General features: G+C 43.3%; 1 protein-coding gene and 1 long non-coding RNA gene across 2 annotated transcripts in view; both read right to left on the bottom strand.

The window, feature by feature from the left end:
- The window catches only part of LOC139057715 (zinc finger protein 678-like), a 30,665-nt gene extending 24,563 nt beyond the window's left edge, over nucleotides 1-6,102 (bottom strand). Inside the window, exon 1 of the mRNA XM_070536461.1 lies at nucleotides 5,682-6,102. Within this exon, the coding sequence (XP_070392562.1) occupies nucleotides 5,682-6,102 (421 nt within the window). The remainder of the gene's footprint in view (nucleotides 1-5,681) is intronic.
- Nucleotides 6,103-13,518: 7,416 nt separating this feature from the next.
- On the bottom strand, nucleotides 13,519-24,806 carry LOC139057448 (uncharacterized). The gene is made up of 3 exons (XR_011512799.1): nucleotides 18,689-24,806; nucleotides 17,957-18,081; nucleotides 13,519-14,239 (listed from the first exon to the last, which is right to left on the bottom strand). It is a non-coding gene; the product is annotated as an uncharacterized lncRNA (long non-coding RNA).
- Between the last annotated feature and the right edge of the window lie 546 nt (nucleotides 24,807-25,352).

Raw genomic sequence — 25,352 nt, 5'->3', positions numbered from 1 at the left:
ACCTTTCGAGTCTGAACTTCGCTTATATTGAGAGTCAGGACAGGTACCACTTTAGTTAGAAAGGAAGGAGTTTAGGAAAGAGCACTTCCATTTATTCAAACTCGGCCAGACAAAGCAAACAGAACAACAGATGCAAGAAACACAACAGAGCCATTCTGGAGAAAGCACATCGACGAAAGGGGCACCCTCATTGCTAAAGGAGGCGTGCCATAGCGCAGGTAGCCGAAGACATAAAAGAACTTTGTAAGCATTTGACAGAGGGCAGAAAAAAGCAAGAGTGGTGGCTTTGTACATATCATGAATATCTGAATAGAAAATTGCTGCCATAGCGGTGCACAAAGTCAGGGAGTCATTCCTCTTATCTGCAGGGATGCGCGTGGCGAAACCATGTCTACGAAAAAGCGCATTCCGCAGCCGCTAACAAAATCCTAGACTGAACAAACCCAGGCAAAGGAGAAAATATGCTTCTAGAAATGTACAATAGATGACGGAACCACCTTGGAGTTTGCTAAGAGTGTGTTAGAGTGTACATATGATTGGAGAAAGGGGAGAACGTATAGGTACATCAGGGACATGGTGGGACAGAAACATAAAAATGTACCAATACATCAGTGAAATACATAAGGTACATGTTTTGTGCACTTTTGATATAAAGTTTTGCCTTGTAGGGTATTCGGGTAAACGCAGGTGGACTGGCCGTTGGGGTACAAGTTTAAATGAGAGCGGCCTGCATGGTGCAGCCACCTGGTGGCACAGAACTTAAACAGATAATATTGCAGTAATCAAGTGCATTCTACTTTGCTGCGGGTGTAAATTTTTGGCAGCAACACGATTATGCCACTCCAGAAAATTTACACCAGCAGCGAGGTAGAATACACTTGGTTACTGCAATATTAGCTGTTTTATGCGAAGCATATTACGAGAGCGCAACCCAGCTCCTCAGGCGCGGCGGTGTCGCCTTCAATACCACGTGACACCGTGACGTCACGACAGAGGAGAAACGGGGCTCCAACTCGCGCCGTTGCCCCCCGCATCGGACGCGGTGAGCGTCGAGCAACGCAGCGTTCGGCGCGACAACGAAATGTGCGCCTGAGCAAGCGCCGCACGCCTGAGCCGACGACACCGGCTTTTCTGCGACACGAGCTCCTTAACGCTGTCGCGTTAAAATAAAGGCTAGTATGCTTCGCATCCTGGGCTTAACCTTAGCTAAGCCACAGCCATTTTTTTGTCTGTCCGAGCTCTGCGCCACAATTTGGCTGCACCATGCAGGGTCGCTCATGTTTACACCTCTGCCCCTTCCCCTAAGCGCCTACTCTGTCTGAATTTACCCGAATACCAGACAAGCTAAAGCTCTCTAATCAACAAGCAAAAACAAATTTAGGGGCCTTTCCGAAAACACTGAAAATAACTTGTGCGAATGCTTCTTCAGTGGTATAATCAAAAGAACTAAGATGTCTGGATTGAGGATTGTAACACATATGGAAAAATGTATAACTAGTTTGCTTCAACAAAACTTTTCTCCCTCCTTTTTCCTCTATCAGTTGTTTTACGTGCCAGCTAATTCGCGCCATATTGCAATAAACCACGTCCCTTGTCTAGTCCTTTTGGGCTGCCAGAATGCAGGAAAGTTAGCATGAGCAACAAGCCCGTAATTCTGAGTTAAATGCATAAAGGACAAGGAGCAGACTGTGTAGCAGTATGGTCGCTTGCCCATGTCACAGCGCTGTTGCCTCTCAAGGTGGCTGTCACATGTAAAGTCCCAAGGGCACGAGGGACATTCAAATGGACGCCTCCCTGCATGGATGTGCAGGTGACTCTTCAGGGTGGATCTTTGTGAGAGGCTCAGAGGACATGAAGGACATTGGGTGGCTTTTCATCTGTATAGGTGCACAAGTGCTGCTTCAACATGAACAAATGGTAGTCAAGTGGACATTCGCTTGTGTGGACCCTCCTGTGTACTTTCAGATCAGATAGTCTTCCAATTTTATAGTTGCAGAGATGACACTGGTGAAGGCATCCAAGATGAGCTTTTTCACCCTCAGCAATTGCTGGGCAGCTGGAATGCCTTGATGCTGCACAAAGAAAGCGAAACTGCGATTACAAGATGCCAAATAAATAAAAAACCATAGATAATTATGCCAACTATGAGATTTTATTTTTTGTCAGGAGGTCTAGATGTTAATATCAGGTAAGATCAATGACAGCGTGGCTTCCAGACTATTTTGATGTGCTAAAGGTAATCTGATGCGATTACTCAATGACAACGTTTGTAAAACCTGGACATATTTTTTACCAAGAAATGTAAACTTTTTTTTTTGTGAGAAATCCTAAACTGAGTGAAGGTTGGCCACAGCGCTTACATGCATGGAAGCCAATTAATGTTTGGGTGAAGTCTTCCATACTTTGGATACACAGCCATAGCGCTTGCATGCATGGAAGCCAATTAATGTTTTGAAGTCTCTTATATTTTGGATACACATATAACATTGTAACAAGAAAAAAATGCTTACGTTACTGTCAGCTATATTGAATTACTGTTTTTAAATGTCAAATTTGGTCCAGAATACATTTGTATGCCACCTCAACAAGTGTTACCTATTATGATCATGCCAACATTTTCATTCAGTTTCATACTCTTGACCATAGCCCTCTATAGCAGTAATGATAGTAATACAGGTGAAGGTGACTGTAACAAAATAGTTGGTGTATAAAACATCTGGTGTTCACAGTGCAATGCCAAGACAAGCACTCTGGAGCACAAATATAAGCCCTGGAATCACAAACAAAGCTGTTGGCACCACTGACATATGCACAAGGTGTCCCCTTTACATTAACCATTGAAGTGCACACAGTTTTTCTTATAACAAATGCAACAACACACACTTTCCGAGGCGATGGGTGGTATATGCTTGCACTATTATGCAGTTTTGAGTTCAGACTGCATGCTTTTGACCAAGCATCATACATTATCTTAGGTATATTATGCTTTTATGGTGCTTATATTTTGTTTCAGGTATGTGCTCCAGACTCCGTAAAGTAAAACTTGAGTGGCCACCGTATGCACCCCGACGTGGCACATGTTACAAGCTCACTTACTACAATAGATAGTATGCATCCGTGCTTCCAATAAAAAAAACACAGCTATGCTCAATGGTCAACATGCCTGCACACTGGTTGGATGCTGCTGAAGGATTGTTTTTATGCAGTTTTATTAATTCAACCAATTTTAAAGCACTATGTTTTTGTTTTACCATGCATAGGAGAAGCTGATATGCTTAACAAATAATTGGATACATAGTACACGATGAAGAAAGAGATCTTCGTAACTTTGCAAAGGGACTTAACTAGATAGAGTGATGGTACTGACTGGAAGCATTCTGGAGCATATTTTGTAGCAGGTGAAATAGCAATTTCTAGGAGCTGCTTCTACTTTTAGATCGCAACTTTTAGGCACCCATTCCTGCATCGAGCGTCGGCGTGCCTCGTCCATCCTTGGCGTCACAGAGCGAATGCGGAGCACAGCGGAGCATTCAGTGTGTAGTCTGTAAATGCATTAAAAATGAATTTACAGACTTTTCCTTTGTGTCAATATTAAAGGGGCCTAAAACACTTCTTGAACGCAGTAAGAAAACATTACCGATCTGTAAAGAAGGCACTTGCAAACATGTGAGCAAAATATTATTTCACTGCATGCAACATGAAATTCACAATCTTGTGTAAACAAAAACTGTCTTGCTTGTTTGAGCAAGTCAAAAACTGCATTGCTTTCTTTCTTTGCAATGTCATCAGCAGCTATGTCGCAAGCAGCCAACAAAACAGTATTTGCGGATTTCGTGATCACGAGAACATTCTCAGTAGTTAGTACTATTATTGCTAATATTGAGTTAAATAAATAATATATATGTCTGCCATCTCAAAAAGACCAAAAGGCATTCCATCTTTGCACTTCCAGTCTACATGCGACAGTTGTGCTTAGCTGCATCTGTTGCGAATGGCCTGTTGCGATCGCACTGGTGTACTGTGTAGGGTAGATACCGTGGCCACCATGGGGTGCCATGACAACTCTTTGGCTGGTGACAATCACATGCTCCAATCGCTCTGTGTGGGTGAAGTACCTGTAGGCTTGGTGATGTAGGCAGCCGGAGCGCCCATCTTGCGTCGAGAGAACAATGCAATAACTACCTCTAACTGCACTTGAAGGATTTGACAAATTTGTGCAGCAGGAGGTTTCCCGAGATAGCATACTTTAATAGTGAGGCCGTTCTATTAGCTGCAAAAGCGTTTCAGGTCCCTCTATATGAAATATTATCCAATTAAAGTTTTGCAATACTTTAAGCTATGCAAGCAGTTGCTTTCATCAGTTGGCACAGACCAATTTATGACATGTATTGTCACGAATGCAGGGATCTCGTTTGCAGCATTAACTGTTTAAATTGCACAAATTCAGTTTGGAGATTTCTGCCTAGCTCGCAACATGGCACAGCCCAGGTGGCACCATGCCGAACAGATAAAGCAGACTGCTAAATAAGGGGGTGTGCAATGACGCCAAACAAGTGAAGACAGATTCTGGGTGGAAGGACCACTGGCCACTAAAAGATAGAAACAAACACACTTCACATATAGAAACGCAACAGTGCCGCCTCATTAGTGTCTTGTGTTTTCAAGCTTTTAGCAATTGCTGCACACATGTGGGTGCACCGGTACAGGTTACCAGAAGTGGAATGCCTCCATAGTTGAACTAAACAAGTCTTACTTCCATTACAATGCATGGTTTCTCGCCAGGGCTTTCCTATGCAATCAAATTAACCGAAAAGTCAATTAGCCAAGGTCCAGCTCATAAGAGTTGACTGTACTACATACACAGCCTTGGTAGTCTTAAGCTGAAAGACCGAAGATTCAGAGATGCATCTGCAGAAAGTGACAGGAACCATGCTCAAGGCACATGTAAGCTTGAAATCAGTGCAGAGAATAAGCCTGTGAAATAAGCTGCAACTTGTCGAACCATCACAATTCTACTGGTAAAGACCGTGATGACAGCATTGGTACGAATGTTTTTCTGGGGATGCAGTGTGAGGTAAGTATTGTAATGAACAAGGTGGCACATGATGTTGATTCTGGAAATCAGCATTCGCTTTCATGCTTTTGCATCAGTCTAGCTTCATAAGCCTGAATCCCATGGCATGATGCAATTTCAACAAGGTTAACCCTTTGAGGGTCACTGCCGAACTGGTACGGTGACAGAAACAAATCCCAAGTGGTCACGGCCACATATGTACAGCAGAGACTGAACATTTGAAAAAATGCTCCTTTTTAAAACGAAGCGCAGCCAAGTTCCGCTCCAGAGCTGCTGAAACATTTCGCGGCTTATAGAAATAATTCTTATTGTGCTGCCACCCTTCAGCTTCTGGCAAGACTGATCTTTCAGTTCACTTTTTCCTGCCCGCACATGTGCACTTTTTTATTTGCATTTCTGTGCATGTAATTTCGAGGTACAAATGTTGCAAAAACTGATTTATTTCTGTCACATTTTCTATCATTTAGAGCGTTACTGTGAGATGCTCACTTGCATGGCTCTCCTGTATACATACATTTATTTCGTTTATGGACTCATAAACCAGCAATACTAAACCAGCAGATCAGCAAACTGGCACCAAAAAAAGAATTAAGCAGATCCCACGTACTGTGGGAATCGAAGTTAAGCGAAGCATTTTGCTGGTAGCTGGCTACAGCATCAACCCTGCAGCGGTGCACCTTGACCAGCTCTTTCACTTTCTCGACGACTTCGAGCAAGCACTGATTGTGGAGTATGGGCATGCTGAGGGTCAGAAACAACATGGGCTTGCCTAGCTGCTCGATCATTGGGAACATGTTCCCCTTCCTCTGCGTCCAGTAGTACCCCAGTAGTACGCCATCCTCCAGCTGCTCAAGTAAAGCTCTGAGGAACACAATGTCTGTGTTGAGGCACTTTTCAAGGAAGTCGTGGTCTTTCAAGAGCTTCTTTGTGAGCGTCAGGAACCAGTTGGAGTGCAGGGGGCAAAAAATTTGCTTTTGAATCGCTGTTAGTACAGAGGCAACCACCACCCAGTATTTCACAGCTGACATGCCCTGATATTGTTACACGTGCCACCTGGCTCAGTGCAGCTAGTATGCGAGAATCAGAGGCAACAGTCGCATGACGGAGCTCGAATGACGACGATGCTGCGTCCACACCAGCAACACTAACTTAAGCATATACCCCAGTGATTGAAGTTGGAAGACACCGTCAGCCTTAAGGCGTACAGGCTGCAGCTGATTATACCCCGAGAAGGTAAGGTAGACACATACTGTACAATCTGCTAGTAAAAAAATCTATATATACAGTCTACGCTCGTTAAAATGGACCCATGTACAACAGACTTTTGGATATAACGGACCATATTTCAGCCTTAGTTTGTTCTACCTATTTTATTAATGCAACGAAGTTCGCTTTGAACGGACCGCGCTACAACGGACTATTGGCTACAGTGGACGAAATTAGCAGCAATTTTTGTCAAAACTGGCCATATAAAATGGACTTTTGCTGTGTCGTCAAGGGCTGGCAACTGACTTGCGAGAGTTAGCCGACGATTGTGGCTAAATACCTTGCACGTGAGGGAAGGAGGAAAGTGCGGTGGAAGCGCACTGTCTTTCATGTGCGAGTCACGGAGGAGAGGGGTAGAGGCAAGTGAAAGAGCGGGCTCTACTCTGGTGACTGCTGTTAACGGTGCGGCCATGGGCGCGCCGTAGCTTGAAAGTGATCTGCAATTTGGACAAAGTGCGCCGAGTGGTGGTAGGTTTGCATGTGCTGTGGTTTCGATGTTTACTTTGTGTTGAAGTGAGACACAGCACGAAGTTCAGTTCACCTGCTGCCCCTGCCACACTTATCTTGCTTATATTGCTATCGCAATTCATACTTTGCCTTTCAGGCGAAACTGCAACCCTTTACTTTAGATGTTCGTCACTCATTGTTTGCAATAAAGTTGTCAGACATGGTGACGAAAGCTTCAGATATTACAGACTTCTGATAAAATGGATGTTTTCTGTCGGATTATCTGGGTCTGTTGTAGAGTCGACTGTATATATATGTATTTTACTTACAGGCCAGGCCTAGTCATGCATACACGGGCCCTGGCTAAGCAGAGTAATGAACGCCTGGGCCCGGGCCGGCGGGGCTTGGTCATGTATGCGCAGGGCGGGCCCAGGCTGAAAAATCGGGCCCGTGCAGTGCTCTAATAAATGTGTCACTTAAATTTTTGTACGTGTGCAGTTGGCGTTTTGTCCGCATAACCACGATTGCCAAAATAATCGTAAAACCGTGTACGTGTGGAATAACAGAACTTTTGTTTGGCCTTTGTATTGCGATCGGTGAACTTGCTGCACGTGATGGCAAATTTGCCAGACGCACTGCTGAACTTTACCACGCTTGTATTTATGGCTGGTATATTCGTGCCAAACAGTGCCATGCATGCTTCTTGAAATACCGAAACCTTTGGGTGACTTTTAGGCTGCTGCCTATTTGCATGTGGTCGGATGCATGCTAGTATGATGGTAATAAGATCAAGCTTAGGTCTCAGCTTCCTGTAACGATCAAAACATTTATGCGATTTAGGCTATTGCTTGTTTGCACGAGGTTGTGTTGTTTAGTATTAGCAATGGGGAATGTTTGTCTCTGTTGACTGCTAAATTTGTGTCACATGCCCGCCCTGAGTGATTAACAGTGTTGCTTAAGCTTCGTCTGCCGTTTAATTTTTCTTTGCGTAACAGTGATTGCGAGAGCAATCGTAAAACAACGTAAGGTTGGAATAACTAAGCTTTTGCAGGCATTTGTATCATGATCGAAGCACTTGCTGCACGTGATGGCTGGCCGGCTGCGCTACTGAATTTCCACGTGTTTCTTTTAGGCCGGTATAATGCTAGTGCCAAACAATGCTGTACACATGCATTTCTGGAAATAACGAAACTTTTGGGCGACTTCTTGTGAAACTGCTGTTTATTTGCACATTGTTGAGTGCATGCCAGTATGACAATATCAAGCTTACCTCTCAGCTGGTCATATCAATCGAAACGTTTGTGCTACTTATTAGGCTGTTGCTCCTTTGCACGTCATAATATTTTTATTCATAGGAAATATTTGTCTCTGTTGACTGTTAGTTAAATTTTTGTCATGCGACTTCGGTGACCGAGCATATTTCTTAAGCTTTGTCTGCCGTATGAGTTTTCTTTGCATAACCACGATTGCAAGAGTAACCGCAAAATCGCGGAAGGGCTGAACAACAGAACTGTTGTAGGCATTTGTATTTCAATGGCAGCACCTCCCACACAGGGCGGTTGATCAGCCATGCTGCTTCAGTTTTTTTTCCTCTCACATATGCTATCATTTGGGTCACCGTATGTTCTGACATGTGTGCACGACGTACTGGACAAGATTATGAGATATGGGGATTTGCATCCCCATATTGTCATTGTATTCTTAGTGAAGCTATATACTCGACGTTCGCCTGGTATTTTTATTATTGCGACAGAAATTGTAGGGACACTCCTGAAGAAATTTTGCCGATAGGGACGTGCACTGCAGTGGGTTGTGGCTTCGTGAGCGCTGTTCCCGTGCAGCTAGAGTGTCAAAGCTTAGCTCTGGAAAAGCACTTTAGCTGGAAGCAGCAAGAAGCGATTGCTGGTCGCTGCTGCCTTGCTTCATAACGCCAGCGTTCCTACAGCGAGCTTACCTCAAGTGAGATGTGTTCATGTTTGGCTTTATGCACAACACCAAGTTTATTCATTTAACAGGGAAGCGAAGTTTTACTATAGTTTACACTGGCAATAACACATACAGCTGCGATAATACTTACTTATAGCTATTTGGTAATTAGCTGTCACAATCACTGTTTTTGGGGCGAACGGTGCCTGTTATCAGCTCGTTTGACAAAACTATGCTAATGTAAAGAATCGGAAAATTCTTTTTATTTTTGCACAGAATTGAAATTATTACAACTTCTTTTCTGGTGACTGTTAGCTCATCAAGTTTGTATAAAGCCACAAGGAAGCAAAGTTACTGTCAGAACCAGCAGACTGCTGTTAAATGTGTAGGTTGTCAACATCCACAGGGTGGATAGTAATTTTTGTACATATTTCTAACATACTTTTCTTGCAAACTTTACAGCCATGCTGTGTGCCTGCCATCAGCATGGTGTCACGTTGGGCCTGACGTCATTCTTTGTTGCTGATCAGTACCGAAGCAAGCTCAGAGAAACTGCCTGCTAACTTTCTTAGAACCTCTGATTTGAACAGTGCATTTTCATGCCTGCGACCACTGGAACGATCCTGCAGGATGACTAGTAAATTGCGTAGTCGCCAACGTACCCGTGATCTCTTCTGCATCTGCAACTGTGGATGAAAGGCTGCACCACACAAATGGGAACTTCCTTATGGGCCTATGTACCTGTGAACTCTGGGTTAATTTTTGTCTCTGCAACTGTTGAAGCAAATCCACAGAAATGTCCCACTTTTTTAGTGCCTGTGAACTGCAATGTGATTATCTGCGACCACTAAGCCAGCCTGCAGAGAGCCTTAGTAAATTGCTTAGTCGCCAAGATACCTGTGATCTTTTCAGAAGTATTTGTATCTGCTGCCAAGGACACACTCTTCCTCTGGTAACTTACATGGAGGCTGTCTGATACCCATTAATTTTTAGGGTGAACTTGTGTTTGTGTGTGAACGCTGATGCAAGCCCACACAAATCCTCTGGTAACTTTTGGTACAGGTGAACTCATCATCATCATCAGCCTGGTTGCACTCACTGCAGGGCAAAGGCCTCTCCCATACTTATCCAACTACCCCGGTCATGTACTAATTGTGGCCATGTTGTCCCTGCAAACTTCTTAATCTCATCTGCCCACCTAACTTTCTGCCGCCCCCTGCTACGCTTCCCTTTCCTCGGAATCCACTCCATAACCCTTAATGACCATCGGTTATCTTCCCTCCTCATTACATGCCCTGCCCATTTCTTTTTCTTGATTTCAACTAAGATGTGATTAACTCACGTTTGTTCCCTCACCCAATCTGCTCTTTTCTTATCCCTTCACATTACACCCATTATTCTTCTCTCCATAGCTTCTTACGTCGTCCTCAATTTAATTAGAACCCTTTTCGTAAGCCTCCAGGTTTCTGCCCCATATGTGAGTACTGGTAAGACACAGCTGCTATACACTTTTCTCTTGAGGGATAATGGCAACCTGCTGTGAACTCATACAATGCATTTTTGTGTCAGTGATCACTGAAGCGAGCATGCTGCAAGCCTTTAGTCAAATGTGTAGTCGCCAAGGTACCTGTGACGGCTTCAGCAACATTTTGCTATGACCACGGAAGAAAGGTCGCATTCAGCTTCTGCTTACTTGCTTAGAGGCCTTCGAGCCTGGGACCACTTACGGTGAATTTGTGTCTGTGACCACTCCAGTACAACAAGTATCTTGCAACTTCTAGTACCTGTGAACTCAGGTTGGTGTTATGCTGAAGCAAGTGTCTTGTAACTGTTTTTGTACCAGCGAACTCTACAGTAATGTTCATGTTTTCAACTGCTTAAGTGACCCTTTAGTATTTTTATTAATGGCCAATGTATCTATCTTTAGTGCTTTTAGTGTGTACGACTACTGAAGCAAGCCTGCAGAAAATCTGAAGTAGCTTGCTTGATAGCTAAGAGATCTGTAAACTTTTCAGCAAATTTTGCATTTATGGTCCTGCGACTGTTGAAGTGAGCAAGCCTGCAGTATAGGCCTCCTACTAACTTCCTTTGTACCTCCCACCCTTAGAGAGGGCTTTTAAAGTTTTTTAGATGGCCAAGGTGCATGTGCAAAATATTGCCTCAACTGAAATGATCTTGTAACTACTGTACTCAAAAGTGTCATTGTTTGCTCTGGTGACTTTTACAAGAATATGTTATGGATGCAGAGCGCATTTTCTCTATAAATATGTGATCATACAGCAGCTGTTTGCATCTATGACCAATGAACTAGTCTCAAGTACTTTCGTTATAGCCTAATGTAGTTGCGACATCTTTAGCATAACTCGTGTTAGTATATGTAACTACTACTCGTTTTAGTATATGTAACTACTATGTTATATGAAGAAACAACTAGAGAAAATTCAGAGGTACGCGGTGCGCTTTATATGCTCCCGATATCGAAGGACTGATTCAGTCACAGAAATGCTCCGTTTTTCTAAACTGGACCTGCTAGAAACGCGTAGACAAAAACATCGATTGAAATTATTATTCCAAATACTTCAAGGCCAAATAAATATTAGGAAGGAAACATACATACTCGCACCTGGCAAACCGAGCTCCAGAACCAACCATAACCGATCTATCCAAGCTTATACCACTCACACTAATACATTCAGGAACTCCTCCTTCCCAGATGTGATTGAAATGTGGAACAAGTTACCGATGTGTGTAGTGGAACATACTGATTTGTCCCAATTCAAAAAATCTCTGGATGACTGTCTGTGCGAATGCGCCGCTTGATTTCGATGTATTCTGTGTTTGTGATTATTGCACATGTTCTTTTCTTTTATATGCATTTTTTCATAACCCTCTCTGTAAGGACCCCCGCAAGGGGGTTGACAGTATTGTTGTTAAATAAATAAATAAATATGGCCTACAGGAAGGCTCTGGTAACTTATAGTGGCTAACATATCTGAACTTTTCAGCAAATCTTGCACTGATGTGCCTGCAGTCACGGAAGTGAGCTCGCAGCAAGCCTCATGACAACTTCCGTAGTGGCCTCACCGCGAGTTCCCAACTTTTCTTGCTAGCCAAAGTGCATTTGTAAAGAGTTGAATTCCTTCACTTTTTTTACTGGCCATGGTGTGCCATAACTTCTAATGGCCGAGCTAGTAGCATGACGAAATTATTTAGTTTTATTAGTTTTGGTTAATATGCTTTACTGAAAACTGTCGAGTACATTTAAAATTTAAACTTGAAATTTTCCTGCAGCTGTTTTACTCAAATAAATGTTCTATTTCTAAAGAGACTGTCAAATGACTCAGCAGCCTGCAGAACTTAGTTCTGCAGCTTTGTTCATGTTAGCACAAAAAAATATAGCTTACATGTTCAGATTTATTATAGCTTATACATTCAAAATATTCTTCACCAGTACCATGCGAGCAGCGACTGGCCAGCTGGTCAGCGCCTACTAACCATGCGAAGTGACAAGATCAGCAAGAGTAGCACATGCACCCCAAGTTCACTGGAAGCTGTTATCTCCATAAGCCGGGGAGCTTGCATAGACTTAATTGTGCCAAGGGCTGTGTCGTGCTGTTGGAAAGAGCCTAGCAGACGAAACTTGTACTTCCAGTGAACATGGTGCGCATGCGCTACTCTTGCTGATCTTGTCACTTCACATGGTTAGAAGGCACTGACTAGCCGGCCAGTCAACGCTCATGCGGACGTGTCAAAGAATTGGCAGACTGTATTTTATGTTTTGATATGATGCATTTTTATCAAGCTCTATGTGATGTGTTTGGTTACCGTAGCAGGGAATTATGTGCACAGTGCTTAGCTGAAGTGCAGCCTTCTTTAGATGCGATGGGCTGCATTCCTGGACTCTCTCCCAGTACTTCAACTTTTGCATGACAAAAATTTTTGGTCGCCTTACTGAAGCGTTGGGATGGATCTTCAAGAGCCATGCAGTTACTTTTCATCCTGCCCCACAAGCCAACACAAAACCAGGCCAAGCTAATTTGTTAGCGGAATATGGGTAAATGCAGCAGGCCTGCTGCACTGCTGGGCCATTCTAAAAAACGTCCCCATTATGTTCATTTATAATCGATATGGATGTACTGTGGCTGTTTTGAATCCACAAGCAAATATCCCACAAACATACTTTGAACAATTGCTAACACAGAAAGTCTCAGAAGCATCCTACATCCCAAAATAAATGTCCTTAGGATGTACTCAGGATTATGCAATGAGAATAATCCATATTTAAACATCTCTTGGACACCCCAATATCCCAATATGACATTCATGGAACGTTTCCACAAACGTCAATTCGTATGCATGGGACAAGCCCATGGAGATCCAAGAATGATCCACAGGCTTTTTACATATGTCCTAGGGAAGTACGATTCGGACATATGATCTAATGTAGACAAGAGCGCCGCGGTCTGTCTGTTTTTCACGCCCTGTTATATTTAGCTGTTTCCACTCAAGCTCATGAATAGGTGTTATCGTGCATGTATTCAATAGCCGTCCGGCAAGCCAAAGATGCCGCTCGAGTCCAAGGACTTCGAGCCGTCACCCGAGGCCACCACAGCAAGAACTGCCGGACTATTCTATAATAAAGCTTCTTCTTCTTCCAACTGGCATCACTGAAATTCTGTTGGAGCATCCAACAGAATATAACAGCAAGGATAGTTAAAGTAAGAAACATATTAGGTAAATACCATACAATTGCAAAGACGGTTACTTACTTCCTGATGACCAGAATGCGAGACAGCATATTGCACATGTACTACATATTGTCAATTCCTACTGCATTTATTAGAAGAAGTACACCAATGTGGCTGATGACCTACTCCATGTCATTGTGGTTCTGTGTTTCCATATGTTCTCTCAAGCGACTGGCCCACACAAAAGACTTGGAGCAGATGGTGCAGTGGCATCATCATTTGCCCGTGTGAGTGCGCAAGTGCTTCTTCAGGTGGCGGCTAATCACAAAAGTCTGAGAGCACAAGGAGCACTGATATGGCCGCTCACCTGAGTGAATGCGCAAATGATCATTCAGGCTACTCCTTTGTAAGAAGTTCTGAGGGCACAAATTGCATTGAAATGGCCTCTCACCCGTGTGCATGTGTAGGTGATTCTTCAGAGTGGACCTATGTGAGAATCTCACAGGGCATGAAGGACACTGAAATGGCCGCTCGCCCGTGTGGACACGTAGGTGTTCCTTCAGGTATTCTTTTCGCGAGAAGCTCTGGGGGCACGAAGTGCAGTGAAATGGTTTCTCGCCTGTGTGGATGCGTAGGTGTTTCCTGAGTGTGTCTCGTCGCGAGAAACTCTGAGGGCACAAATGGCATAGAAGTGGACCCGCAGTTGTGTGGAGCCTGACGTGTGCTTTCAGACATAACAGTTCTCCAGTTTCATAGTCACAGAAGTCACATCGGAGACGACATCTCTGCTGCGACTTATCATGCTCGGTAGTTGTTGGTGAGGTAGAACTCCCTGATCCTGCACAAAGAAAACAAACTACACTTAGGAAAGGCAAAAATCAGAACAATACAATGCTAGCGCTAATCATGAGCCTTTTGTTCATGCAATAGTTCTTTAGGTTGATCTGGTTGACATTTCTGATTTGCTCAATATTCTTATATGTGTGATTGCTTAAGGACCCAGTTTGTGAAATGTGAACATACTTTCCTAAAAAAAGGGGGAGGGGTTGCAACGTTAAACTTTATTGAAGTGAGAGAAGGTACAGTGCAGTGTTTGCATGCGCCTTTGCACATGCAAACATGCACATGCAAGTCAAACAAAATATTTCATGCCCTAGTTAAAGCTTTCACGATAAATCATTATAGTGAACAAAATGCTTTCATGATATCTTTGACAACAAAAGAATAAAAACAATACACATTCTACAGTGCAAACAGACTGACAGGGACACGGAAAGGTAAATTAGACAGAGCACCGCACTGCGTGCTGTCCAATGTAGTTTTGTCCCTTTCATTCTGTCTGCACTGCAACAAAGAAGATGCCATACCAATAAGTCCATATACCTTCCCTTATTGCTAAAAAATTTATGCCACTGTCAGCTAATTAGGGTAATTTCTTTCTAAATGTCAGACATGGCGCACAGACATTTCTGCACCATCTTCACCAGCACATATCCACACCCGTAACAAGTGCAATACAACTGAAGGTGCCATTGTCAAAATGCCAAAATAACCACTCTCCTGGGCAAGTACAATTTCCTCAACAACATAATTGTTCAAAAAGGTCACCCCTTAGCACTAACCGTACCAATTCAAGTCTCCCCCTCCCCTCTTTTCTTCGTCCTTTTCAAAAAAATTCATTACCATACAGTTTCTGAGGCTACAAGAAGCACACTTGCACAATGTGTTGAATTGGGACCAGATGTCCTTGGTCGAGCATGCTGTCATTACACGTTTTTCGTGGTTTTATGCTGGTAATTCGTCACCTAAGCTATTTACTACATACATAATGCCTAGAACACCCAGCAGTGCTCAATGATCAATGTGTCTGCATAGTATGGTCAGGTTCTGCTTCGGCATTTTCTTTTGTTTATTTTCATCGTCTGAGTTGTTTTAATTAGTCACTCTTTGTTAACCAAGCATGCAAGACATCAATAACCCATAAACAAAAACATAGATCAATAGTGAACACGCCTGTGTAGCACCTGTGGTGTGTTCTTCCTTCAGTCCTCATCTTTTGCGCAGTGCAATCATGTCAATATTGAATCACCAACTTGCCCAAGCTTCCACATTATCAAGAATAAGATGACATAAACTTCGCAACAAAGTAAACAAAGTATGTCATTTCACAATGGGATAACTAGCTTAAGTAGGAACAAGAAATGCGCTCCATGAACACGCTCCACGGTCATCTCCATTGTAGACAATACAACTAACAATGGGCCATAGTACACCATTGCTCTTACCACACAAAAGAATACAACAAATGTTGCAGAGCATAAAAATAAATTATGTAATGAATCGTCTAGTACTCCATCCAAAACCTAAATGGGCCACTAAGCTTACAAGTTCTCATGTACTCACATGTTTAATTTTATCCAATCATGTGCATTGTTGCACGGTATAAATATAACGAGTCAAGCAGAATTATATAAGAACGTATCTCATAACACTAGGCTCAAAATTTGAATTCCTGATGAATATTTCACAACAGTGCATTATGCAGCAAAAATAAAGAGGACATCAAGCTCCATCCCTAAACTAAGCTTTTAGCATCCAACACAATAAAATGTTAATGACACCAAAAGATGATCATATGCCATTAGTGAATGAATTAACATATCAACAAAAATTAACAATACACATTTCCAAAACTGGAATTTAATTAGTTTTCAGAGACACCGTGTGCATTGAATTCTTAATCAAGGTCAAGCTGTAAAGAAACATTTATGAGCTAGAAGACAATAAAAAAGCTCAAACAATATATAATCAAGAAAAATAGCTCCATAAGGAACAGAAGCACTGGAACCTAGAGGGAACAAAGCGTGGACCTAACAGAAAAAGATAACATCCCATCATGCACCATAGAAGGTACTGCGGAATGGAATTTCAATTCATATATTCATACCAGTCCAGCCTACCTAGTCTGTATCCTATAGCAAAGTGCAATCTATTCCATATTGCTAAAGGAGGTGTGCCATAGCGCAGGTAGCCGAAGACATAAAAGAACTTTGTAAGCATACGACAGAGGGCAAAAAAAAAGCACGAGTAGTGGCTTTGTACATATCATGAATATCTGAATAGAAAATTACTGCCATAGCAGTGCACAAAGTCAGGGAGTCATTCCTCTTATCTGCAGGGATGCACGTGGCGGAACCATGTCTACGAAGAAGCACATTCCGCAGCCGCTAACAAAATCCTAGACTGAACAAACCCAGGAAAAGGAGAAAATATGCTTCTAGAAATGTACAACAGATGATGGGACCACCTTGGAGCTTGCTAACAGTGTGTTACAGTGTACATATGATTGGAGAAAGGGGAGAACGTATAGGTACATCAGTGGCATGGTGGGACAGAAACATGAAAATGTACCAATACATCAGTGAAATACATGAAGTACATGTTTCGTGCACTTTTGATAGAAAGTTTTGCCTTGTAGGGCATTCGGGTAAACGCAGGTGGACTGGCCGTTGGGGAATAAGTGTAAATGAGAGTGGCCTGCATGGTGCAGCCACCTGTTGGCACAGAGCTTAAACAGATATTGCAGTAATCAAGCGCATTCTACTTTGCTGCAGGTGTGAATTTTGGCAGCAACATGATTATGCCACTCCAGAAAATTTACACCAGCAGCGAAGTAGAATACACTTGGTTACTGCAATATTAGCTGCTTTTGTCTGTCTGGGCTCTGCGCCACAATTTGGCTGCACCATGCAGGTCGCTCACGTTTACACCTCTCATTTTCAATGATTTGCGGTTGTGCTAAAAATTTGTTATTTTAGCTTTAAATTGATTTAACATTAGAGGAATATTCTCTGCCCCCTCCCCTAAGCGCCTACTCCGTCTGAATTTACCCGAATACCAGACAAGCTAAAGCTCTCTAATCAACAAGCAAGAACAAATTTTGAGGCCTTTCCAAAAACACTGAAAATAACATGTGCGAATGCTTCTTCAGTGGCATAATCAAAAGAACTAAGATGTCTGGATTGAGGATTGTAACGCATATGGAAAAACGTATAACTAGTTTGCTACAACAAAACTTTTCTCCCTCCTTTTTCCTCTATCAGTTGTTTTATGTGCCAGCTCATCCGTGCCATATTGCAATAAATCATGACTTGAAGTCAATGCCTTTTCTGTTTGTCTGTGTCCCTTGTCTAGTCCTATTGGGCTGCCAGAATGCAGGAAAGTTAGCATGAGCAACAAGCCCGTATTTCCGAGTTAAATACATAAAGGACAAGGAGCAGACTGTGCAGCGGTATGGTTGCTTGCCCATATCACAGCACTGTTGCCTCTCAAGGTTTCTATCATGTGGAAAAGTCCGAGGGCATGAGGGACATTGAAATGGACGCCTCCCTGCATGGATGTGCAGGTGACTCCTCAGGGTGGATCTTTGTGAGAGGCTCAGAAGACATGAAGGACATTGAGTGGCTTTTCATCTGTGTGGGTGCACAAGTGTTGCTTCAACATGAACCTTCGCTTGAAGCTCTAGGAGACAAATGGTAGTCAAGTGGACATTTGCCTGTGTGGACCCTGCTGTGTACTTTCAGATCAGTCTTCCAATTTTATAGTTGCAAAGATGACACTGATGAAGGCATCCAAGATGAGATATTTCACCCTCAGCTGGGCAGTTGTAATGCCTCGGTGCTGCACAAAGAAAGCAAAACTGCAATTACAAGATGCCAAACAAATAAAAGACCGTGGATAATTATGCCAACCATGAGATATTTATTTTTTGTCAGGAGGTCTAGATGTTGATTTCAGGTAAGATCAAAGACAGCGTGGCTGCCAGACTATTTTGATTTGCTAAAGGTAATCTGATATGCGATTACTCAATGACAAGGTTTGTAAAACCTGCACATATTTTTTACCAAGAAATGTAAACTTTTTTTTTTTGTGCGAGAAATCCTAAACTGAGTGAAGGTTGGCCGCAGCGTTTACAAGCATGGAAGCCAATTAATGTTTTGGTGAAGTCTTCCATATTTTGGATACACATATAACATTGTAACAAAAAAATGCTTCCACTACTGTCAGCTGTATTGAATTGTTGTTTTACAGCAAAGCTCACTATGGCTAGCCTGCCATGAAATTTTCATGCGCATGAGCAAAAACTCAGCACACCCTCCCTTTGTTGTGGTTCCAAGCCCATGCCTGCCTAGTTTCCTTCTGCTCTAGTGGGGTGATGGGTAAACTGCGTGTCTACTTTGCGCTTGTGGGCAGTGCCGTTGAAATGTCATGGATGCGTCCTTTTCACCTGCTCCTTGGGGCAGCAGTGCTTCAATCACGTGCATAGCTAGTTTCCTCCGGCTCCCCGAGGTGGTGGTAGTTGTTCACACTGGAGCACAATAATAAAACCAGCAGCTGCTGAGCAACACATCTTGTGAGCATGAGCCATTAGTCATACATAGATTTGACTCAGACTAAGAATGTGTCAAATGTTGTACCCAAGTCGATCAGTGTGTACCACAGCGACCACAAAGCCATCGTTACCACCACTGGGGTCAATGCCTTTTGTCAAGTCCGAATAATGCGAAAAAGGACAAAGGGAAGCGTGAAGAGGAAGGTCAGAGTGAAATGGTGATTATCGCACCATCGCAATAAAAAAATAATGACACGCAGATGAAGATGAATAATGACCACCCTTCAAGGCAATAAATGAGTTCCTACCTTTGTTCAAAATTCTGTGTCAGCTCTGTGTCATGAACTAAACAGCTTTGCTGGTCACCCACCTTCACAGAGTGGTATGGCTCATGATTTTTTAAATGCCAAATTTGGTACAACATGCATTTGTGTTATCACTTATGTGTGTGTGTGTTGCATTTGTGTTTTCAAGTGTTAGCAATTGCGATCATGCCGACAGTTTCAGTCAGTTTCATGCCCTTCACCATAGTCTATATAGCAGTAATAACCGTAATACAGGCTAAAGTGGCCGTAACAAAATAGTTAGTGCATTAAACATCTGGTGTTCACAGTTTAATGCCAAGACAAGTACTCTGCAGCACAAATATAAGCCCTGGAATCACAAACAAAGCTGTTGGCACCAATGATATATACATAAGGAGTCCCCTTTGCAAAGACCATCGGATAGCAAATTTTTCTTATACCAAATGCAACCCCACACGGTTTCTAAGGTGATGGGAGGTATGCTTGCACAATTAGGTTTTGAATTCAGACTGCATGCTTTTGACCAAGCATTATACATTGTCTTAGGTATACTGTGTTTTTATGGTGCTTATATATAGCTTCAGGTATGTGCTCCAGACTCCATAACGTAAAACCTTAGCAGCCACCATATGCACCCTGGTGTGGTAGCTGTTACAAGCTCATTTGCTACAACAGGGTACTACAATAGATGGTACACATCCGTGCTTCAAATCTAGAAAACACATCTATACTCAATGATCAGTATGTCCACACACCATGGGTGGATGCTGCTGAAGCACTGTTTTTGTCCATCTTTTTAATTGAATAACTTAAAAGCACCATTTTTGTTTTACCATGCACAGTAGAGGATGATATGCTTAACAAACAATTGGATAAATAGCACACAATGAAGAAAGAGATCTCGGTAATTTTGAAAAGGGGATAAACTAGATTAAGTGGTGGGACTGAAGAAAAGCATTCTGGAGTGTATTTTGTAGCAGCTGCTTCCTGTTTTAGAGCACAGCTCTAGGGCACCCATTCCTGCGTTGAGCATTGAAGTGCTATGTCCTCCCTTGGTGTAACAGAGCAAATGCGGAGTACAGTGGGGTATGAAAGTAGGTGATAGCAAAGAGAGTGCGAGGAGGAAAGCGGAGGAGGAGTGGTGGAAGGGTGAGGAGAACAGCAGAAGACTGCAACAGCAAAAAGAGTGCAGGGTGGAAACAGAAGCCATCTGGAAGCACCACCAGATGGCGCTCACGTCTGCACACCTGGGGGAGCGCGAGATTTTGTGGCATATGGACGCGTTTTTCCAGGGCTCCATGGCGGTGACGAAATCATAAGTTTGTGTGCACGCTTTAAGCTTGCTTTTGTTTCTCACTTGCTAATATATTTAGCCTTTCAAATAATAATTGGGTAGCTTCCTTCTTTTTTCTTTCTTTTTTCGTGTGCGTGGGTGTGTTAAGTGTATGTTTGGCTTTGCAGGATAGTCAGAGCGTTCTTTCGCGCCATGTGCTTCAACACGTGCAACTGGGTGGGACATTAAGTCTTTATGGTCTTACTAGTTTTACTGTGTGTGCTTTGGTATCGGTAATATTGCTTTGGCAGGAAAGTGAGTGTAGCCACGTAGTTGAACATGTGCGAAAACGTGGCATACCTTAAGTCTGTGCAGCATTGATTGCTTTTAAAACATTGGTGCAAATTACTTTGCGGCAATTTAAGGATTTAGATTCTATGCGTATTGGTTTTTGCTAGAAGGTACGTGCTCTGCATTATTATAGTATTTGCATTAGAAAAAGCCGTGCCATACAAGGCAAGGAAGCCGGAAAAGCAAGCAGTGTACGGGGGGGGGGGAGGGGGGGGGGGTCCCTCAAGGCAGACAAGGGGACGGATGAGAATGGAGAGGGAATCGAGTCAACTGGCACACACTGTGATGTCGATGCTAGGCTGAAGAAAATTTAAGCTTTCCAGGATGCGCTTGTCAAACAGGTCAAAGAGCTCAAAAATTAGCTTAATACGGAGCACAATGCATGGAAGGTAGTGGAAAAAAAGACCAAGTAGCCGACGAAAAGCTGGACAAGGCCGCCATTGTGAACGAGAATGGTCGTGACAATGGAACGCAATTCCCCGACGTCACAGGCGAGCTAGTGTCAGCAGAACATGTGGAATGCGTGCAACGATGGGGAGGGGGTAGCTGGAAAGAGCGGCACCTACCTTGTGGCCGCCACGAAAAAAAAGCAGGAGCACTGGGGTCAATGCCTTTTGTCAAGTCCGAATAATGCGAAAAAGGACAAAGGGAAGCATGAAGAGGAAAGACAGAGTGAAATGGTGATTATCGCTGGCGAATCAAACTTGGCTAGGTGCTCAGAGGCAATTCTGGAAAGGGTGAAATGCGATAAAAGTGGCAGTAGGGACATTTCCAGGGTGGACACTGGGTTCTGTCATGGAGCGAGCAAAAGCAAAGCTTGCAGAAAATGCCCATGTGCGCAACCTTGCCATAGTAGCAGGCAGGCTAAATGACGTCCTAAACAGGAGAGGGACAGGACTAGCCGCTTGGCGAAAGAGGTAGATGACTTGCACAAGCTGTCCCTTCAGGTGCATGATGCCGGAGATGCCTGTACGTGACAGTCATGTGCAAATACAAAGAGCCGTAGTGGCTGCTAATGAGGCGATATGGAAAATGAGCCGAGAGAAAGTTTCGAGGTTGTCAAAGTAAACAGGAAAGTGAGAAGGTGTGGTGGTTCGAAAGGAATGGGATCCACTTCAATTACAGGCTTAAATGAGAAGTGGGCTGGCGTCTTGCTGGTCACTCTGTTGCTTTTTTAGGGGGCCCATGAGCCCTCAGGAGGCCAGAGAGTAATGAAGGTCCCCTTGGGGAACCTCAGAATAGCATCGATGTCAATAACAGAAAAAGGAGGAAAACAATAAAGAGAGCTAGCCATGCAATAGGCTATATCAACATGCAAGGCGGCAGAAGAAAGGAAAAATGGGCAGAGATTGAGGAGCAGTTAAATAGAGAATAGGGGTGTATGAAAACGTGTAGAGAGTTGTGCTCAAATTTCGCATTAGGGAGTAACTGTCGGTGATTTTTTTGTTACAGATGGCGAAATAAACATTGTGACCAGTAAAATGATAAATGAGACTAGTTGGCGCACTTTCCCGATTGTTGTGCCGAGTTTTCACACTGGGAAAATTGACCACTACAAGTTGCACTTTATTCTTACTTGTTGTAGTCATTATTTTTTTCAGTGTAAAAACTCAGCGCAACAAAGTCACGAAAGATTATCAGCTAAATGTAAACTGTTCTGTCACAATTACAAATCTGAGCTTTCTAAATTGCTACAGAAAGGGTAACCATAGCAATCTGTATAACAAAAACAAAACATTAAATGCTGACTAGAATGAGAAAGTAGTAGATTGAGATGTGTAAAGTAGTAGATTGAAAGTAGTAATGTTAGAGATGTGTTAAAATGACAATAGGACAGTACTAAATGTTTTTTGGTGAGTAGCAAACAGCCATAAAAAAAAAGAAATAACTACACGAAATGCCCCACGCCACACACACAAAAAAAATTCTGTTTCTCTAACAGTTCTGTTAGACATGTGGCTCTTTTGCATGAGCCCATGCAGAGAACTCACCATTGCAACACCAGCACCATAAAGATATATATAAAAAATGAACTGATTAACAGACTTTACTTTGCTGTCATGGCAGAAACATTAAAAACAATATGAATCTGATGAAACAAGTAGAATATCAAAATACACACAGCGCTGTACAGAACAGAAATAAGAATAAAAACTGCCTCGAATTTACATATATTTACTTTCGTAACACAGGGACGACTAAAAGAGCAAGGGCACACCTCCTTTACAGCAGTAAAAAAATGCAAGATATAGGCGGACAAACGTGTAATAGGAAAGCTGACTAGCAATTAATTATGACAGGATAGGCACTGTGAAAATGTACTAATAATCGGAATGTTTAGAAACGGTTACGCAGATTCCTTGCACTGTGGGACCCAATGTTATACAAAACATTTTGCCTTTAGCCAGTATCGAGCACCATTGGAGACTCTGTAAAGCATTTTCAGATAGCCCAACATTTGTTGTTCTATCTGGTAATGCCACGGCACAAACACGATGTGAGAATTGTTTTTGTGATGTGTATTTGTGTGACAGCTAACGGGTGATGACAATAGTATGACAGCGATGGCATGACATTTGATTAATTGTACTGCAACAAAGAAATTTATAAGCTGTTGTGCTATGACCAAGCTGATGCAGAGATTAGTATAATGTCATGTAGCATCTCAAAGGCCTAGATGCCACAGGCAAAGGATGTTGCTTTCACAAGCAACTATTTGCTTGTTGCCTCACATTAAAAGCATTGTTTCAATTTAAAAATGAATTTAGAGGCTTTTTCTTGGCGTCAATCTTAAAGGGGCCCGAAAACACTTTTTGAATGTAGTAAGAAAACATTAGCCATCTGTAATGGAGGCTCCTGCAAACATGCCTGACAAATATTATTTCAGTGCATGCAGCAGGTCATTTACAATCTTGTGTACCAAAAAAAAAAAAGGCCCAGCAGAAATTATTTGCTTTTTCCTTTGCAATGTCATCAGCAGCTAATTCGTAAGCAGCCAACCAACCGATATTGGCGGATTTCGAGATCGCGATAACATTCTCAGTAATACTATTATTGCTAACATTGAGTGAAATAAGAATACAATAGAACCCACTTAAGAATATTCAAGTGCCACGAAAATTCCATTGTTATAACCGGGTTGCATGAAAAAATAATCAAAATAGGGGGATGGTAGAGCTGTTGTGAGAAAACTACAATGGCGAGGAGGCCACTGCCCCTCCACACCACCTTCCTTTATCTGCTAATTTCGTTGACTCGCTTAACTGTGAACTCTGCTTCCTGGGCGCTCCGATCTCGTGCAACAAGGAGCGTCTGTCGGCGTTCAAGAATGGCACTGCTACAACTGCAAAGCGGGGTCACGGGCGGCAAGTGACATGTCAACTGCGCCGTGGCATCGCTTTGGTGGCTTCAAAAGCGGTCTTTTAAAAAAAATGCGAGACGGTTGCCGCGGCAGCCTCACAGCTAGAGAAATCCAGAAGAAACGCTGGGGCGAGATCGCCACAAGCACCTCGCCACGTATTTCTCACAGGTATCGCACAAGAAAACCCCACGTCCACCAGCTTCGCTTGCTTTACGTGACGCTTGCAGACATCCTTCTCCAAGGCACTCAGGTGCTCCACGTAGTGCAGCGGAAGGTCCTTCGCGAAAACGAAGCCTCGGGCGGACTGTATCATCCGCAGGGCCTTCTCCGAGGAAAACGTCGAGGCAGCCTGCCCTACCGCGTCATCGCTGCCGCCGTCGCTATCCGATGCAAGCACGTTCGCGACGAAAGCACTTCGTTTATAGCAGCGCGCTTTCTTTCCATCGGCAACGTCGCGCATTGCCGATGATCAGCGGGCGGATCGCCTATCTCCCGTTTCGGCGGCGAGTCGAACCAGGCTGAGAAACCACATGTGGCCAGGAACGACTTCGACGCAACCAACAAAGACGAGCACGAATGGTCCAATCCGCTGGCATAACTATAGAAGCCAGAAAGGCAGAACTGCGCCATATGACCGCTAAGCATAAGGAGCCAGCAAGTGCAGCAACTGCCGCAGACCCAAACCTAGCGCTATCGGCCATATGCCTTAGCATAAACATCGACATGAACAGCCAGCGAAGTTGGCGCGGGCGCAGTCCATTCGTGTTTGGGAGGGTGGCGCGGCGAGCTGTGGGCGCAGCCCATTCGTGTTCGGAGGGTAGAAGGGAGACGGGGGAGAAGTTCCTTCCTCCGTGGGGGAGAGGCACGCGAGGCTGGCGAAGCGGAGAAGGCGGGATATCCCGCACGGCGGCGTGCAGCGGCTCGAATTTCTTTTTCCTTTTTTTCTTTTCAAGGATTCCGCATTCCATTACCTTTCGGCACAGACACCCAGTAGTAATACTTCATCGTTATAACTGATAGTGCGGCATAGAAGCATTGTAGTAAGCAGGTTGTTTCACAATAGAAAACATACAGAATTTAACGATGCAGCTGCTTAACTCTCATCATTAAAACCAATATATTGTTAAAACCGGTATCGTTATAAGTGGGTTCGACTTCGACGGTCTGCCATCCCAAAATCACCCAAAAAGTGCTTCATCTTTGCACTTTCAGTCTAAATACAACCGCAGCATGCCTGCATCTGCTGCGCATGGCCTCAGAGATTGCACT

Source organism: Dermacentor albipictus, chromosome 3, assembly GCF_038994185.2.
Source record: "Dermacentor albipictus isolate Rhodes 1998 colony chromosome 3, USDA_Dalb.pri_finalv2, whole genome shotgun sequence".
Lineage (NCBI taxonomy): Eukaryota > Metazoa > Arthropoda > Arachnida > Ixodida > Ixodidae > Dermacentor > Dermacentor albipictus.
The sequence above is the reverse complement of the archived record's forward strand: the minus strand, read 5'-3'. Positions and strand labels throughout refer to the sequence as shown.